Consider the following 17,954-nt stretch of genomic DNA (forward strand, 5'->3'; position numbering starts at 1 on the left):
GGTTTTCCACTGCCACGTGTAGTTTTTCACACACGCAAGCAACAGATGTAAATCCCAGAACAGTGCCTGACCCAGAGTAGGCACTTAAATGTGTTGAATAAAAGCTTGCAAAATGTTTTCCTCAATTTTGAAAGCCATCTCTTTGAAAACTCCATCTTAGGAGATGTGATTAATAGAGGTGCCAGGTGACATAGAGCACTGCTACATTTCTGGCCATAGAAAAGAGCCCACAGGGTGAGGCTGCTCAGGTCTGTGTGTGCCCATTCAGGTCTTGAGTCCACAGGCCTGAGAATGAAACAAAGAGCCAGAGAACCATGGAGTTGGGATGGAGGTCATTGGAAAGGCTCCAAGGGTTGTATACAGGGAATGCTTGAGGGGAATCCCCCAAGAACAATGGTAGGAGATGGGTACAGCTCTCAGCAGTGTAACCCTTAAAGTCCCAGGTTAATGAGTCTAGAGGAAGAATAAGAAGAGAATTGCCAAAAAGGCAATTGCGTAAAAAGCCGTTCATCCACATTCCCAACATCAATGTTCAGTTACTATTGGAATGTAAAGTGTATGTGTGTGGGGTGTGTGTTATAGGGAGAATAGAGTAACAAATGGCAAAAGTTGACACAGGCCAAATCATGGAAGGCCATGCTAATTTTATTAACTTATATAGTGCATAAAGTCTAGAATTTAAAATTACAAAGGTTTTCTACAAATCAATAAGAAAATACAAATAACCTATATTAATCAGAACAGAAACCCAATTCAATTATCTTAAACAAGAAAGGGACTTTATTGGCTCACAAAACTTTAAAGTCCGGAGGTAGGGCAGGCTTTAGGCACAGCTGGATCTAGGGCCTCCAGAAAAATGACATCAGAACTTAGTTCTCTTTCCATTTCTGCTAGCATCCGAGTTTCTCCTCAGACAGACTCCCTCCACATGGCACAAATTCAGGCTTACATGGTCCTTGGTTCCTGGGATCTCCATAAAGCCTTCTTTCCAGTAGTTCCAGCAGAAGTTCTGTTAAGGGCTCTCCTTAGCCTGGCTGAAGTTATATACCCATTCTTTAATCACTGTGGCTAGGAAGCTGTGGGACTCAGGAGGCCAGGCCTGGTCACATGCTCACCTAAGCCACAGGGAATAGGTTCCCCACAAATAAATAAAGGTTGTGTTACCAGAAGATGGGGAAAGAGATGCTGAACAAATAAAAACAATATATCCACACATAACCCAATAGAAAGCAGGTAAGGGATACAAACAATCCACAGTAAACTATAAATGGCCAATAAACATGAAAATAACCCAAATCTCACCATTTTTTTTATAATCAGGGAAATGCAAAATAAGAAAAGATTCTTTTTCGCCCAACAGATAAAAACTATCAAGTGTAGGTATGGTTATATGGGGAAATGAACATTCTCCATACACTTGGTGAAAATACAGTTATGAAGGCCTTTGGGAAGACTGAAGGTGGACAGAGAACAAACCCTTTGATCCAAAAATCCACCTTACTGGACTCCAAACTAAAGAAATATTCACACACATGCACAAAGACATCTGAATAGGATGTTTACTTTGGCAATGTAATAGCAAGAGGAAAAAAAATTAAGGGAATAGTTAAATAATGGCATTTTCATAGTATTTAATCATATTCAACCATTAAAGAAATTTAAAGGCCTGTTATCTTTTTTTGAGACCAAAATTTTAAAAAGCTACAGAATATGAGATCCTATTTATGTAAAAAGTGTTTTTATGTGTATGTATATTCGTACGGAAAGGTGACTACAGGATGTGTTAAACTGTGGTAAGTGGAATGTGATTGGTAGCATTGGAGAAAAGGGTCTCTCTATTCAAACAACTGTGTTTTTTATACAATGAGAAGGTAGTCATTAGACTTTCATAATTAAAAAAAGGAAAATGGGCAAAAGCAATTCATAATAGGAAATGCAAATGGCCAAGAAACATGAAAAGATGTTCCTCCTCATTAATATTCAAAGAAAAGAAAGAAATTTTGCCTACCAGATTGGCAAAAATTTTTAAGGATTCAGGGTTGGCAGACTATAGGCAAACAGGCATTCTTACTAATGATGGAGTTGTAAATTGGTGAAATCTTTTTGGTAGTAGTTTTCAAAACTGCAAATGTGAAACCTGATCCAATAAATTTCTAGTTATTCATCCTACAGAAATACCCACACAAGTAGCAAAATAACATGTACAGGAATGTTAATTACACTTCTGTCTATAATGAACCTAATTATCAATCCATAGGGGATTAAATAAATTACAGAATATTCATGCAATGGAATAGTATATAGTTATGAAAAAAGAACATCTTCAATGTGGGGGGAGAGGAGGCAAGTCTCAGTGTAGTGCATGTGAAATGGGGTTATGTCCTACTTTATACGGTAGCTGAGGATTAAGAGTTAATCCATGATAAAGCACTTCAAATAGTGCCTGTCACAGCAACCACAGGTGTCAGCTATTAACACATTATTGATTAAATAAGTATATGCCTAAATCTGGAAGAACAAACGAAATTATCATGACTTCTGGGTAACACTGTGAAAGGAAATATCCTTTTTCATTTTACATTTCTGCACTGTAAAAAATTCAAACCAGCAATGTTTAATAGCTTTCACATTTGTTAACCATAAACACAAATTTATCAAGGTTTAATAGCCACCACCCATGGCATGGTGAATATGTCCCTGGAGTCTACAGAACCAGATTTGAGTTTTATCTCTAGGCCACATGCAAGTCACATGATCTCTGAATCTTGCTTTCCTAGTCCACAAATCTAAGTGAGATAGGTACGGTGTCTAAGCCAATGCCTGGCATGCAGATTATTCCAGTACATGTAACCCTCCCTTCAATTTACATGAATATGAGACATATTGCTAAAGATCAAGTACCAACTGGGTTTGACTACAGAGAGCTTAACCTCCAAGAAAGCCAGAAGAAAAAACCAGCAAATGCTCAGTGGCTACTGGGCAGATATCACCAATCTGCATGACCTAAAATGACTGCTCATTTGCTAACCAAACAGATACTCTGGCGATGCCACTGCTTGGCAACTGCCATATCACCACTTCATCAGAAGCTAGGCACTCCCCCAAACTTCTATGATTATCTGTGTGGGTAATAAATGAATGTGTGGATGGAATTTAAAAATCACTACATAGTATTTAAAATCAATTTGTCTAGTGGGGACTAAGCCTAACCAGAGATAGAAAGTACACATCTCATCATTTCCTCTTCTTGTGTGCCACCATCCAGTTTTTTTGGTCCAGTCCCTTTTTCCCACAGAGCTTTGCCTTAGCTTCAGAATCCTTTCTGAACAATGCAGATATTAGAGCTGCCAAGACAAAAACAGTATTTGCCAACCCTAATACTACTTTTTCTACACTCACATTACCAAATATCTTTGGCATTTATGACAAATCTACCACAGGGAAGCTTCCTTGTATATAGGAACCGCATACGATCTTAAAAAGCATGACATAATAGCCATTGAGAGGTTGCTCCCTTCTTACCTACTCTGATACAAGAATTCTGTCATCCCAGCTGTCTTCCAAATATGCCACCTCAAAACCTACTTGGAAAGAAGCCAGTTATAAATAAATAAATCACATCATTTATCTTAGAGCAGAGGAGTTTACAGCTTTATTGGACATTGACTTGTTTCCCCTCAGCCACAAAGAGAAAAAGACCCAAACAAAAGTCCCTACATTTTCTTGTATAACTTAAAATACATTATATCATTACTACATATTTATACTTCAATAAATCTTAATCTATAAAGCACATTTTTTATAATTGTTATCAGAAAACCTATAAACAAGCTCCATTCTGCCTCACTTTTCCACCAGCTGGCCTTGCATTTATTACTATGCTTTTTAATAGGCTCATGCAAAATCTCATTTTCCATTTTTAAACTTGATCCAAGCACCAGATATAACCAAAATCTCTGAACTAGGAAATATTTGTATTCACATGGGTCATTTTCCACACAATGATGCCCATTATAAAAAAAGCCTCCTCTCATATTCTATATTTTAACTTCCAGAGTTTTCCACTAAACAGTAGAACCACAGTACTTGGAATTCTCAGCCAAGGAGTATATAATCCTACTACTACAATGTATTACTTTAATACATTTTTAAAAATGTGTTAAGACTGAAAATTAAACAAAAATTCAATTGTGATAGGTTAATAAACTAGTTAATAGTCTAGTTGTTTATTTTTTAAATAGAACAGTCCATTCAACTTAATATGTAGGTACAACCTCAATGCTATTAGAGATTGATTAGTTCTTTAAAAAGATTCACAAACTTCCAAATTGTGGTAAGAGTATCGTGGACTCACCTCTGAACACTGGAGAGCCAGCTAGCTCTTTTGAGCCGAGTCCTCCTCCCCCTCCAAATACAACACCCTGGTAAAAAAAAACTACAGTTCTGGGAACCTCACAGGTGACCTCCCCTGAGGAATGCTCAGACAAGGGGAAGAGGCTAACTCACATAAAACAGCAAACCCCTATGATTTACAGTGGAAGAAATACCTACCTACTTATGGTAGGATTACAGTACCTAGCACAGTGCCTTGTCGGTAGAAAATGTTTAATAATAAATGCATGGCTGCTTTTTTAGCCTGACGTTCAACCCTTTTGTACCAAAGGAATAAAAAATAGGTAACCTGATACTTGCCCACCTGTCAGGGAATTTTCTGTCCTTAACAAAGATGAAGGCAAAATAATGATGAACTCGATCATCTTTTTCTAAAAGCCATGACAGACCATTACCCTTATGTTTACATTTGCCTTCAACACTGCCATCCACTACAAATTTTTCCCTAGTGTTATAATTTCTACCTTCATTATTTTACAACTGTTTATTAGACTGTATGCTTTTTAATAATATATGGGAAAACATTATTTTCATTAGTAAGATGACTCCAAATTATAGAGAGGATGAGTAGCTTTTGAATTTTCCTGCAGGCAGAATATAAATTCTTGATACATTTCAATTCTTAGATCAAAGTATTTGCATATCTTCCCCAATCAAGGTGTTCCATTCACTTTTTGATGTTTTATCACCATCACTTCTTATCTGAGATCTTATGGCTCATTTTGAGGCTCTTAGCCATCCTTTATCCTCTTATTTTCTCAAATGCATATTCAAATTAGGTAAAAGGAAACAAGGGTAAATTTTTAAAAGATGGTTTAAAATGGTTTTCAGACTTTGTAATTCCTGTTGCCTTTTAATATATAAGGGAATGTATCCATATAAAGAACATTTCAATGATCAATGCAGAAATAATGTATTTGTCTTAAAAAAAGGAAACTTTCAAGAAAGGGACAATGAATCAGGTAGTTCATTATTTGGAGAAGTAATACAGACTATAAACATCACATGGAAAATTTAGGCATTAAGACCTGAATTAAGTTTAAAATTTCAGTTTCTAGGCAGGTACGACACCATTTCTTTCAAGATAAATATCATAATGGTGAGTGAAGATTTTTACATTTCCCAGTGGATTTTCTGACAGTCAATAGGGAAAAAACTATTCTGCATCATTTCATATTTTAAATTTTGTCTTCATTTCTGAAGAAAAAGACCTGAGTGCTGATTCTTTTTTTTTTTTTCAATTTCTTAAACTTTCACAACATTCAGAAGTTTTTCTGCATTGTGTCTTCTCTGATGTCTAAAAAGATTTGAGCTTTGACTATACGATTTCCCACACTGAACGCATTCATAAGGTTTCTCCCCAGTATGGATTCTCTGATGATTAATAAGCCCCGAATTCTGGCTAAAGGCTTTCCCACATTCAAGACATTTGTAAGGTTTTTCTCCAGTGTGGACTCTCTGGTGTTGCACAAGAATGGAACTTCGGCTGAATGCTTTCCCACACTCAACACATCCATAAGGTTTCTCCCCACTGTGAATTCTTTGATGAAGAATAAGGGCTGAGCCCTGACTGAAGTGTTTTCCACATTCATCACATATATGTTGTTTCTTTCGAGAGGGATTTCTCTTTCTTTCAAACCTGCCCTTGGGGAAACAGGTTTCTCCATATTTAAAAATTTGAGGAACACCCATATTGAGAGTGCCAGGAACTTCATGGGATTCTACTGCTGAAGGAAGCTCCTGCTTTGGAGCTAGTGCTCCATTTTCAGTCCTACCATCATCATCTGAAATAAACAGAAAATGTAAATATCATTCATTATCTATTAAGGGAAAAAGAAACCTAAAAAAAATTTTTTTTAATGAACTAAAATAGCTAGCACACATCTATAAACCACTCTGACACTGGTGTTAAGGCCTATTCTCAAAAAAGAAAAAATGAAATTACTCTGAATAACAGTATAACATCATGATATAAGAGATATCTGAATAAAACATAGGCAAGTGGTTTACAAATGGTAGTCAGAAAACAAAGGTCAGAAAGACGGTAGATTCTAAGATGGTTAGGGAGATAGTCAAAGTGATGTGGCTAGGTATGGATGAAACTTTGTAAGAATAAAAATAAAATAAAATTGGCCACTAGGAAATCATTATAATGTGCTTTTACTTTGAGAAAGGGAGAAATTACATCAAAATACAAAGATGTAAATTAAAAAAACATGTCAGAAAGTGGCTATTTCTGAAATGAACAAGCCAAGTCAGGTCACAGCCAATGTTAGCCTAAAAGCAGAACACAGCAGTCTTGACAAGAAGGGGCTGAAGATAAGCTGGGGGCCTCCTGTGTTAACCAAAGACATGACATAAAAATTCAGTATGCCCCTAATAAATGAAAGTTTTCCAATAAAAGAAGCTTCTCCCGTGTGGTATTTGTCATGGTACTTAGAAAAATGGTTATTTCTAAGGCTCAGTGAAACGTGTCCAATGAAAGAAAAGCCTGAATTACCAACATGGGTTAGCATCACTCACACGCAGGCAGAGATAACAGCAAGTGTCATTTAAGACTTTTCTAAAACTTCATGCCTTAAGGAGTAAAGATCCAGTTCATATAGGGTTACCAACTGCCTTCAGCGAAGAGGAAAACAGTAAATAATTAACAAAAAGATCAAGTCAGGAGATAAGGCTAAGAGAGAGAGACTGAAAGGTTAGAGGAGGATAGTGAGGCTTGGAGACTTGAAAAACAGAGGAGTGTGAAGATTAAGTGGAGACAAACGGCACACAAGAAACAGAAATTCCCAAGTGTGGAAGAGACTAGACAGCTGAAATAAGGAACGCAGGTGAAAAGTCACTCTAAAATTCAGATGATGAGAAGTTGAAAGTATCACCCCCGTATATCAAGAATGATACTTCTCAAACTTTATTGCACAGAAGAATGTCCCATGACACATGTAAAACTGCAGATTTTCAGCAGACTTCAGCCCCACCCCAAAAGTTGACTGGCTGGCACTGTCCCCTCAGATGTGAAGAAAACCTGCTCAGACCTCATTCAGTGGCATACCAGCACCATCTCCAACTACCTCAAGGAATGATTACTAAAGCAGAGTCAAACAAAATTTCATTTTAGTTCACATAAACATGAGAAAGCAATCTAGCAGTTTTAGGAATATACTGGGCCATATCAAAGGATACACATAAGTATATGGTGTTAATGGCTAATATATTGGGAAAGACTGGTCTCGTGAATTAATACAACTTTGAGCTTTTAAAAAAGCTTTTTCTGCATTTAAAGCATGTAATAGCTAAGGAGGCTTTTTTTGCATAAATACTTAGAAAAAGAAAAAAAATTACTCCAAATATTTCTACAAAAGAAGCTTCTTAGAAGAAAATGACTCTAGGTAGACGTTGAAGAAAATCAGAAATAAATATTTAGAAAGATTTCAGTGATATACAACGAAGAGATTAGAAGAGGTTTTCAGGTAAGCTTACTGTACCAATGGAATCAGGCAGGAGATTGAAAGTAAAAGGATGTAAAACAGATGACAAGTAATACTGAATGCAAAATAGAGGGACTTGGTCCATGGGTGGGTGCTGGCTCAAAGTAAGGCAAATGCTAGCCTGACATGGGCAACTCTTTTTAGGAAGGAGACTGAAAGGGAAGAAAAGGCTGAAGATGTTAATGTCTAGGAATAAAAGGTCTGAGGCCAGCAAAATCAACTTAATCAGAAAAAAACTGAGATATTAGATTAAGAGTGATATGATCCCCCCCACCAGTGAGAACAAGCAAAGTTCTGAACAAAAGGCCTATACTCTTTTTCACCCTCTAGCCCACACAGAGTTCTGGTCCTCACCACAGTGCCTTAGGGAATGGAGCTCCCAGGATGCCCACTTGAGCTGGTTCTCCACAGCATCAAGCTCAGAACTTGGTAATCCCTGAGCTTCTTCTTGAGATACCATGTCTTCTACTAGTACTTCCCGTTTTCGTCGACGGAGAGAAACCTGGACACAGAAAGATTTGATTCAGAGAAGGAACTGTAATGAGAATCAGAACTAAAAACATGTAAGAGAAACCCCATGAAACAAATACTGCAGAAGCCTAGATGGCAAAGCGGCACAGATAACAGGGAGTGGTAGGGGAATGGGGGAAAAGGCATAAACATAATTCTAACTTAGTTGAGTGGAATTAATTCAGCAGCTTTGCCTACTACCTATGCCAGTGCTTCTGACACAGGAAATGACACAAGCAGGCTCACCGGTTGTCCAGGGTCATCAAGTTCACTCTCCAAATCCTCCAGCACTGTCACTGCCTCCTCTCCATTCTCTGGATGATGATCTCGAACCCAAGTCTGTAGCTCTTTGGGTAGGATGGCAACAAACTGCTCCAGCACTACCAGCTCCAAGATTTGTTCTTTTGTGTGCGTCTCTGGCCTGAGCCACAGACGACAAAGTTCTCGGAGCTGGCTCACAGCCTCACGGGGCCCAGGTGAATCCTGGTATCCAAACTGCCTGAATCGCTGTCGGAAAATCTCTGGGTCTGGGAGATGGTTCCAGGGGATACTTGATCCCTCTTCGCCATCAGGATCCTCCTCCAACTTCACTCTCAGAATTTTTTCCTCTTCATCTGGAGTTGGGATGATAAGTATTGAATCTTCTTCCACTGACTGTGCAGACATTCTGATTTATAATATTTCAAGAAAAGACAACTGAGGCAGAATATAAGCCTCAGGGCAATACCCCGTTTTCTTCACAGGCACTCCTGAGGCATAAGAAATAAAAGATATATAAATAAGCAAAAATATCCTAAGAATTTGAACTTATACTGGTAAAAGTAAAAGATACTTGTTCTTTGAGTTAAAAATTCCAATCAATAACCTACACCAGGAATTGGCAAACTACAGCTTCACGGCCAAATCTAGCCTGCCACCCATTTCTGTACAACACTTGCACCAACAATAATTTTCACATTTTTAAATGGCTGTGGTCTTCATCACAGTGCCTTAGGGAACGGAGATCCCTAAAATCAAATGAATACCTAATGATATTTAGGGAATGGAGCTCCCCAAAATCAAATGAATACCTCATGACACGTGAAAATGATACGAAATTAACATGACTGTGTCCATAAATAATTGTACTTATTCATACTTCACGCTACAATAGCAGAGTTGAGTAGTTTCAACAGACTAGATGGCCTAAAAAAACCCAACACAGTCATGCACTACAAAATGATGTCTGGGTCAATGAAGGACCACATAGATGACAGTGCTCCCATAAGATTATAATGGAGCTGAAAAATTCAAGATTCACCTAGTGACACTGTAGCTGTTGTAAGGTCAATACATTACTCACATGTTTGTGGTGATGCTGGTGTAAACAAACCTGCTGTGTTGCCAGTTTAACACATACAGTTATGTATGGTACATAAAACTTGATAACAATAATAAACGACTATGTTACTGGTTTATGTATTTACTATACTTTTTATACTATATTATTTTAGAGTGTGCTCCTTCTACTTACTAAATAAAAAAGTTAACTGCAAAATGGCCTCAAGCAGGTCCTTCAGGAGGTATTATAGAAGGCATTGTTATTATGGAGATGACAGCTCCATGTATGTTACTGCTCCTGAAAACCTTCCAGTGGGACAAGATATGGAGGTAGAAGGCAATGATATTGATAATCCAGACCCTGTGGAAGCCTAAGCTAATGTATGTGTTTATCTTAGCTTTTAACAAAAACAGTTCCAAAAGAAAAAAAAAATTGGCCAGGTGCAATGGTTCACACCTGTAATCCCAGCACTATAGGAGGCTGAGGCAGGAGAATCACTAAAGACCAGGAGTTCAAGGCTCCACTGAGCTATGATCACACCACTGCATTCTAGCCTGGGCAACAGAGTATGACCCTGTCTCTAAAAAATGAATTTAAAAATAGCAAAAAGCTGTGCCAGGCACGGTGGCTCAGGCCTGTAATCCCAGCACTTTGGGAGGCCGAGGCAGGCAGATCACGAGGTCAAGAGATCAAGACCATCCTGGCCAACATGGTGAAACCCTGTCTCTACTAAAAATACAAAAATTAGCTGGGCATGGAGGATTACGCCTGTAGTCCCAGCTACTGGGGAGATTGAGGCAGGAGAATCTCTTGAACCCGCGAGGTGGAGGTTGCAGTGAGCCAAGATCGCGCCACTGCACTCTAGCCTGGCGACAGAGCGAGACTCTGTCTATAAAAAAAAAAAAAAGCAAAAAGCTTACAGAATAAGGATATAAATATATTTGTACAGCTGTACAATGTGTTTGTATTTTAAGCGAAGTGTTATCACAAAAGAGTAAAAAAGTTAAAAAAAAATGTAAAAGTTTGTAAGTGAAAAAGTTCCAGTAAGCTAAGGTTAATTATTGAAGAAAAAGTTTTCTTAATAAATTTAGTGTAGCCTAAGTGTTCAGTGTTTATATGGTCTATAGGAATGTACAGTAATGTCCTAGGCCTCCAAATTCACCACTCACTCACTGACTTCTTAGAGCAACTTCCAATCCAGCAAGGTCCATTCGTGGTAAGTGCCCTGTACAGGCATACCTTTTTTTTTTTTTTTCAAACCTTTTATATCACATTTTACTCTTATCTTTTCTATGTTTTGATACACAAATAGTTAGCATTGTGTTACAATTCTCTACAGTATTCAGTACAGCAACATGCCGTACCGGTTTGTAGCCTAGGCGCAATAGGCTATACCAGATAGCCTAAGTGTGTAGTAGGCTACGCCATTTAGGTTTGTGCAAGTACATTCTATGACGTTCGCACAAGGATGAAATAGCCTAACACATTTCTCAGACCATAGCACTGTCGTTGAGTTATGCATGACCTTATTTACTATACGGCCGCTTACAGAAAAAGTTTGCCAATCATGACCTACTAAGACGACAAACCCTATGTCAATAATCAAAAGAATCCAAGTAAGAACCAGACTACTTCAGTGCTTTCTAAATAAATGTGCCTGACCCTGGAACGCATTATTTCCAATTCAGGATTGGTGTTTCCTGACACACACAAGTCAACTCAAAAGGAAGGTTCGCTTTATTATTATGTGCTTAAAAAAATTTTCTTTACCATTTAAAAAATATTTTTAAGGTGTTTAAGAACTCCTTGGACTTAAAATATACGTGAAAAAATGTTCACTTGCTGAGTAGATCACATAATATTGAAAAGATCATATGTGAAAAACAGATCACATAATTTTGAAAAATTATCTTGCACATAATACGTAAATATTCAGTCTTCCACCACACCATACGTACATTTATATTTATAATGATAGGCATTAATCACAGAAAATTCTATTAAGAAAAGGCACTCGCATAAGCACCTTGACTTCCTGCAGTGGTCCAGTGTCTTGTCCTTACACTGGAGGACTCACAGTTTCCCCAGCTTCTACCTTCAGGGAAAGTGTATACTGCTTCTGGACCTTTATTATTTGCACGATCATGCCCGTGCTGTTGTTTACGACACATACTAGCAATGAGCCATTCAGCCTATTTATTTATTCAGGGTCCAAAATCTGAACAATAACAACTTAAAAAAACTTATTGTAACCCAAGCAAGATGAAGACTAGAATCAGAAAAGGCCTTATCAGACAAGTAATACATACTGGTTTAACTAAATACCCTGGAGTGTGGTGGCCTTATAAATAAGGTCTAGCCAACATTCATTCATTTGTTCCTATTCCAAGACCCTGCTTATCAACGGTGCAAGTATTTCTACATAATTTTCTCCTCCTTTTATGCTGTAGAGCATACTGCTTGTGGGAAATGGAGGGAAGGCCCACGGTCCCGACAATGTTTGGGCAGGGTACCTCGTCCCAGGTGGATCGCCCACCTTACTGCTGCATAGACCTGCTGTGTATCCCGGCCCCGGCCCCGGCCCCGGCCCCGGCCCCGGCCCCGGCCCCGGCTCGACGTCCTCTAGCCCTTCTTCCCAGCACTCAGGACGGCGGATTTCAGATGACCAAAGGCCACCCTGTGACAACAGGGTCGGAACCACGGCACTTCCGCCTGCGGCCGGTGAGACTACAAATCCCAGCAGCCCCGCGCAAGTCTCGTCCCACTACCACCTCCTCCCATCACGACTCCCAGAACTCTCCGCGAGACGCCAGGGCCTCGAAATAGAACAAAACCGGCCGGTGGGGGAGGGGGAAGGTGATGGTCTCGGAGGACACAGGGGGTTAGAGAGCTCTCTGCAGATGCCGAAGACCCAAGCAGGCCTGCCGCCTCCCTCTCCCCGCCCCACAACTGCTAGGCGCGGAGACCGCGGCCTGTTCCCCGCGCCTCCCGGGAAGCTGAGGAAGGTCCCGGACAGGCTTCCCCGCCGGCTCCTGCTAAGAGGTCCGCAGACCCTAGCCCGGTGTCCCCCTCCCTCTCATAACGTTCCCCGCACACCGGCGCAAACCTCCGGCTCAGGAACCGCAGCAGCTTCGCTGTCCACGGCAGACGCAGAAACGCCGTTCACAAGCCTTTTCCCAGAAGCCCCCGGCGCGGGCTGCTTCCGGTCTGCGGGCCTGAGGAGGCGGGGAGAGGTAAAGCCCACGTTGCCATGGAGAAGCGCCCCGGGCGGGGGAGGGGCGGCCCCACGACAATGACCGCATTGAGGCTGCGCTTGGCCTCGCGCCTCTCCTCGAACAGCCCAGCGTCCTCTGGACCGTTTAAAAGAAAAGATAAAGAGGACTCTACCATTAAGATAGTCATTACAATTTCGCAAGCCCTTTCACGTGCATTATCTTGTGGATCCTCTCAGTAATCCCCTGCAAGAAGGAATGAAAGCGAGTATTTGTGAAAGCTTACTACATTGTGCCAGGCGCTCTCGTCGTGCTTTACATGTCATTTTTTTTTTTTTCACAAATAAATGATGTAGGAACTTTCATTATCCCCATTTCACAGCTGAGATAGTTGAGGCACAAATACAGTAAATAACCTGACAAGAGCTCACAACTCATTTGTGGGTAGCAAGATTTGAAACCAAGACATGATTCAAATCTTTGGCTCCCACTAGTTATGTCATGGAGCTTTATTCCGACCTATTTATCTGTCAGGAAAACTAGATAAGACAGGTTAAGAGTTTTGGCAGTGATGTCACGGTGAATTTGTAGAATGCATGGTCATCTTAAAGCTGGGCATTTTATACCATAAAACAACTGCTGACGCGATCATTTAAAATTACAAATCAGACCACTTCACTCCCCTATTTAAAGCCCTCCAATTTATGTCATAATAATTTATGACATAAAAACTCCTTATAATGGCCTGTAAGTCCCCTGTGGTCTGTTGCCTGCCCGCACCCCCAGACCCTGGCGCCCCCAGTCACCTCAGCTCCTCGGCTCATTGTGGCCCAAGATCCTCAGCCTCACCGCCTGCCTTTCATGGCGCATGACCCTTCATGGCACTGTTATTAATGGAAGTGATCTCATTTATTTACTTGTTTTGTTTTTTGTTTTGTTTTGTCTTTAAGTCCCTTAAGGGCAGGGACCTTGTCTGTCTTGTTCACCAGAGTATCCCATCCTAGATCCTGGAAGCTGACTGCCTGGTAAATAGAGAACTCAATAAATATTTGTTGAATAAATAAATGAATTGTGGGATGGTTACATTGCTGCCTTTAGCTAGGTCACATGATTGGCATCAGACACCACACAAAGGAGCCCTGTTGTTTAAGGACTGGTCAGAAGTGTAGATCCAGCCTAACATAAGCATTTCAAGATCCTCAGGCTTTGACTTTTTGCCTCATTCGAGAAAATGCCCTCTGAAAAGTGCCGTCAGGCTCCGCTGGATTCGTGCATGAGAGAGCAAGTGAGCTAGCAGCTGATGGTATACCACTGCTTTTCACTCCGACCAGAACTCTTCTCACAACCCCTGCTAACACTTCTCTCCATTGCAGGAAGCTTCAGAAATACAGCCTTTTCACTCTGCTACTTGGATACGGCCCCTAAGCAACTTGGCTGCTCTTCCCAACCTTTCCCTCTTTTCTGATTCGTAAAGGCTAGCTGAAGGCATTTTTGTTTTAAGAGTTTTTACATCTAATTAATGTTGGAAAACAAAAATAATAAATCTCAAACCTAACCTTGAGGAAGTTAAAAATGTTGCAAAATTTTACAAAACCCTTTTCCTGTGATTATATTGTTTGTTTGTTTTGTTTTTGAGACAGGGTCTTGCTCTGTCACCCAGGCTGTAGGGCAATGGTGCAGTCTTGGCTCACTGCAGCTTCAACCTCCCAGACTCAGTGATCCTCCCGCCTCAGCCTCCTAACTGGGCATTTTATACCATAAAACAGCTGTTGACGCGATCATTTAAAATTACAAATCAAACCACTTCATTCTCCTATTTAAAGGCCTCCATTTTATGCTGTAATAATTTATCTTGAAATGCTTATGGAAGGCTGGACTTACACTTTTGATAAGTCCTTAAACAACAGGTGTGCTCCACCATGCCCAGCTAATTTGTTTGTTTGTTTGTTTGTTTTTCAGAGATGAGTTCTTCCTATGTTTCCCAGGCTGCTCTCCAACTCCTGGGCACAAGTGACCCTCCTGCCTTGGCCTCCTAAATTGCTAGGATTGCAGGCATGAGCCACCGTGCCTGGCCTCCATTCTATTATTCTTAATTATTTGTAAACTACTAAATGGAAACCACAGTAAGGTTTTCCTCACTAAGTTACTCCTTTGAGGGCAGGGGCTACTAACACCCACTTTGAAACACCATCCTTCTGAGGTCCTCTGGGATTTTTTCCTGAATGGTGGCCCTTGTTGCTATCTTAAAGATCTAGTCAAGATAAAACATGTTCCTCTGGACAACCTGAATGGAGGGAGCAGCTTCATACCGGGGCCTGACAACCTTGCACATATCCACATAGGCCACATAGGCAATGCCTGAACCACAGCTGATCTGAGTCTTGGCAGAACACCTTGGGATCCTCCCAGAAGATGAGTGCATGAGAGGCTTGTAAGCAGCTACTGCAAGGCCATTTCCCACTCAGCTCTCTGTCTTCCAAAGAGACTATCATGAGGCAGTTTCTATTGCTTCCTGGGTTCCAATGAGCCATTCTGCCTTACCCTCTTAGAGTACAGCTGCAGGTTATAACAAGGCTTAGCTGCAGCATGGCATTAACCCCTCAGCAACAAGGTGTCCACAGTGTACGCTGTAGTCATCCAGCCCCTTCTGTTTTGGTGTCATCATTTTGGTATCTGAGACAAAAGCTCGTGGAGAGCTGGCACTTGCTTTTGCTTTCAATGTCTGTGCAAATAATAATATGTCTAAATTCAAAAAGGGTTCATTTCTTTACCAGCCAAATCTTTCAACCTTGCCTTGATACCAAACATCCGATTCATTAATTAATGGTAAAACAAACAAAATGACCAGACAGATACTACCTGGGTACCAGAGATAATAGAGATGAATAAAATGAAGTCATGATTCCGTCTTTGTTTTTCCCTTAAAAAGAGATGAGATCTCACTCTCTTGCCCAGGCTGGAGTGCAGTGGCGTAATCACAGCTTGCTGCAGCCTGGAACTCCTGGTAGGGATCCTCCCGCCTCAGCCTTCTAAAACGCTAGGAGTACAGTTGTGAGCCACCATGTCCAGTTTGATTCCTTCTTTTAACATTACCATCTTGTTAAGGAAATAAACAACAACAACAGAAAAAAACAAGTATTCACAAGGCAGTGTAGAAGTGCTACAGTAGAGAAAAGCAGAAGGCCTGTAAGGGCTCCTAAATGAGATAGTGTGCTGAGAGGGAAGGGAGGCACCCTGAAATGGAGGAAGCCAGCCAGAAAAGTTTTCAGGCTGGGCATAGTGGCCTGCACCTTTGGTCCCAGGTACTCAGGAGACTGAAGTGGGAGGATTGCTTGAACCTGAGGGGTTGAGGATGCAGTGAGCTCTGATCGCATCACTGTACTTAAGCCTTGTGGACAGAGTGAGATCCTGATAAAAAAAAAAAAAAAAGTGTTCACACTGGAAGGAAAGCATAGACCTTCAGATTTGGTGTTATCAGATTCCATCCAAGACTGATTTTTTTTCCAGGCTTTGGAGCTCTCAGTCCCCTTCAGCTCAAAAGTATCTCCCTCTGGGCACTTTAAGTACATTGCTTAAAGATTCCATTTTAGCTAGTAAGTATACAGTATGAGGAGTCTTTTGATTGCAAGTGACTGAAAACCTAATAGGCAAGCATCATTAGCTTCCCACATGAAGTGCTTTCCCTTGCTTCTAATACACTCCTGATTTTTTTGGATGGAGAGGGGGAACAGTGTGCCCAGCTGTAAGCAACAAAGTGTAATTGAGCTAAGCTATCCATGACCATTCTGCTTCCCTGTGCCAGACACTCACTTTGCCTTTCTGGCACCGAGGAATGAGTATGTGATTCATTTCTGGTCCATGAGATATAAGGGGAAATAGTTTGTATCTTTGAAGAAATATGTCTAATTCATTTAAGTTGTCAGATTTATTGGCATAAAGTTGTTCACAATTATTTCCTTAATATCATTAATGTCAGTTCCTTAATATCTTTTTAATGTTTGTAGGGATGTCCCCTCTTTCATTCCTGACATTGCTAATTTCTGGTTTCTTTTTTCTTAATCAAGACTTCAAGTTTTGCTCGAGGCTTATCAATTTTATTAATTTTTCAAAGAATCAACTTTTGGCTTTGTTTATTTGTTTCATTATTTGTTCTCTATTTATGGAGTCCTTCTCTTAATAAAATTAACAGACAGAAAAATATGGCACTTTTGAGGGGGCAGATATTTCTGAGTTTTAGATTTGTGAAACGACCACCAAAATCATGACACAGAATAGTTCCATCATTCTATAAAACTCCATCAAGTTGTACTCATGCCTTCGCCACATCCCAATTCATGGCAACCACAGATTTGTCATCTGTCACAATAGTATTGACTTGTCCAGAATGTAATAAAAATGGAATCATAAAGTATGTTATCTTTTAAGGCTGGTTTCTTTGATTCATCATAATGCCTTTGAGATTCATCTGTGTTGTCACACGTATCAATAGTCGATTCCAGTCTATTACTGAGTAATATTCCACTTGTATCTATCATAGTTTGTTTATCCATTCAACCACTGAAGGACTTTGGGGTTGTTTCTGGATTTGGGTGATTATGAATAGAACTACTATAAATATTCATGGACAGAGGCCAGGCGTGGTGGCTCATGCCTGTAATCCCAGCACTTTGGGAGGCCAAGGCAGGCGGATCACCTAAGGTCAGGAGTTCGACCAGCCTGGCCAACATGGTGAAACCCTGTCTCTACTAAACTAAAAATTAGCCGGGCATAGTGGCACGTGCCTGTAATCCCAGCTACTTGGGAGGCTTAGATAGGAGAATCGCTTGAACCTGGGAGGCGGAGGTTGCAGTGAGCCAAGATTGCGCCATTGCACTCTAGCTTGGGCGGCAGAGTGCGACTCTGTCTCAAAAAAAAAAAAAAAAATTCATGGACAGGTTTTTATATGAACATAGATTTTATTTCTCTAGAGTAAATATCTAGAGGTGGGATTGGTGGGTCATATGGTAAGTACATGGTTAACTTTCAAGGAAA

General features: G+C 40.4%; 2 protein-coding genes across 3 annotated transcripts; one reads left to right on the plus strand and one right to left on the minus strand.

Annotated features, from left to right (window-relative positions):
- Positions 1 to 624: 624 nt before the first annotated feature.
- On the minus strand, positions 625 to 12,924 carry ZNF24 (zinc finger protein 24). Of its 2 annotated transcripts, none has more exons than XM_019014163.4 (4): positions 12,818 to 12,924; positions 8,637 to 9,139; positions 8,235 to 8,382; positions 625 to 6,176 (listed from the first exon to the last, which is right to left on the minus strand). In XM_019014163.4, the coding sequence occupies exons 2-4, from the start codon at positions 9,054 to 9,056 to the stop codon at positions 5,638 to 5,640; spliced, it is 1,107 nt and encodes a 368-aa protein (XP_018869708.1). In that variant the 5' UTR covers positions 9,057 to 9,139; positions 12,818 to 12,924; the 3' UTR covers positions 625 to 5,637. The 2 variants fall into 2 exon arrangements, with proteins under 2 accessions (XP_018869708.1, XP_004059374.1); XM_004059326.5 differs by having other exon boundaries at positions 12,808 to 12,910.
- LOC134757387 (transcription initiation factor TFIID subunit 4-like) lies at positions 9,993 to 17,337 on the plus strand. Its single transcript, XM_063699337.1, has 3 exons — positions 9,993 to 10,040; positions 12,162 to 12,944; positions 14,883 to 17,337. The coding sequence occupies exons 1-3, from the start codon at positions 9,993 to 9,995 to the stop codon at positions 14,886 to 14,888; spliced, it is 837 nt and encodes a 278-aa protein (XP_063555407.1). The 3' UTR covers positions 14,889 to 17,337.
- Positions 17,338 to 17,954: the final 617 nt, after the last annotated feature.

The sequence above is a fragment of the Gorilla gorilla genome, chromosome 17 (assembly GCF_029281585.2).
Source record: "Gorilla gorilla gorilla isolate KB3781 chromosome 17, NHGRI_mGorGor1-v2.1_pri, whole genome shotgun sequence".
In the NCBI taxonomy this organism is placed as follows: Eukaryota; Metazoa; Chordata; class Mammalia; order Primates; family Hominidae; genus Gorilla; species Gorilla gorilla.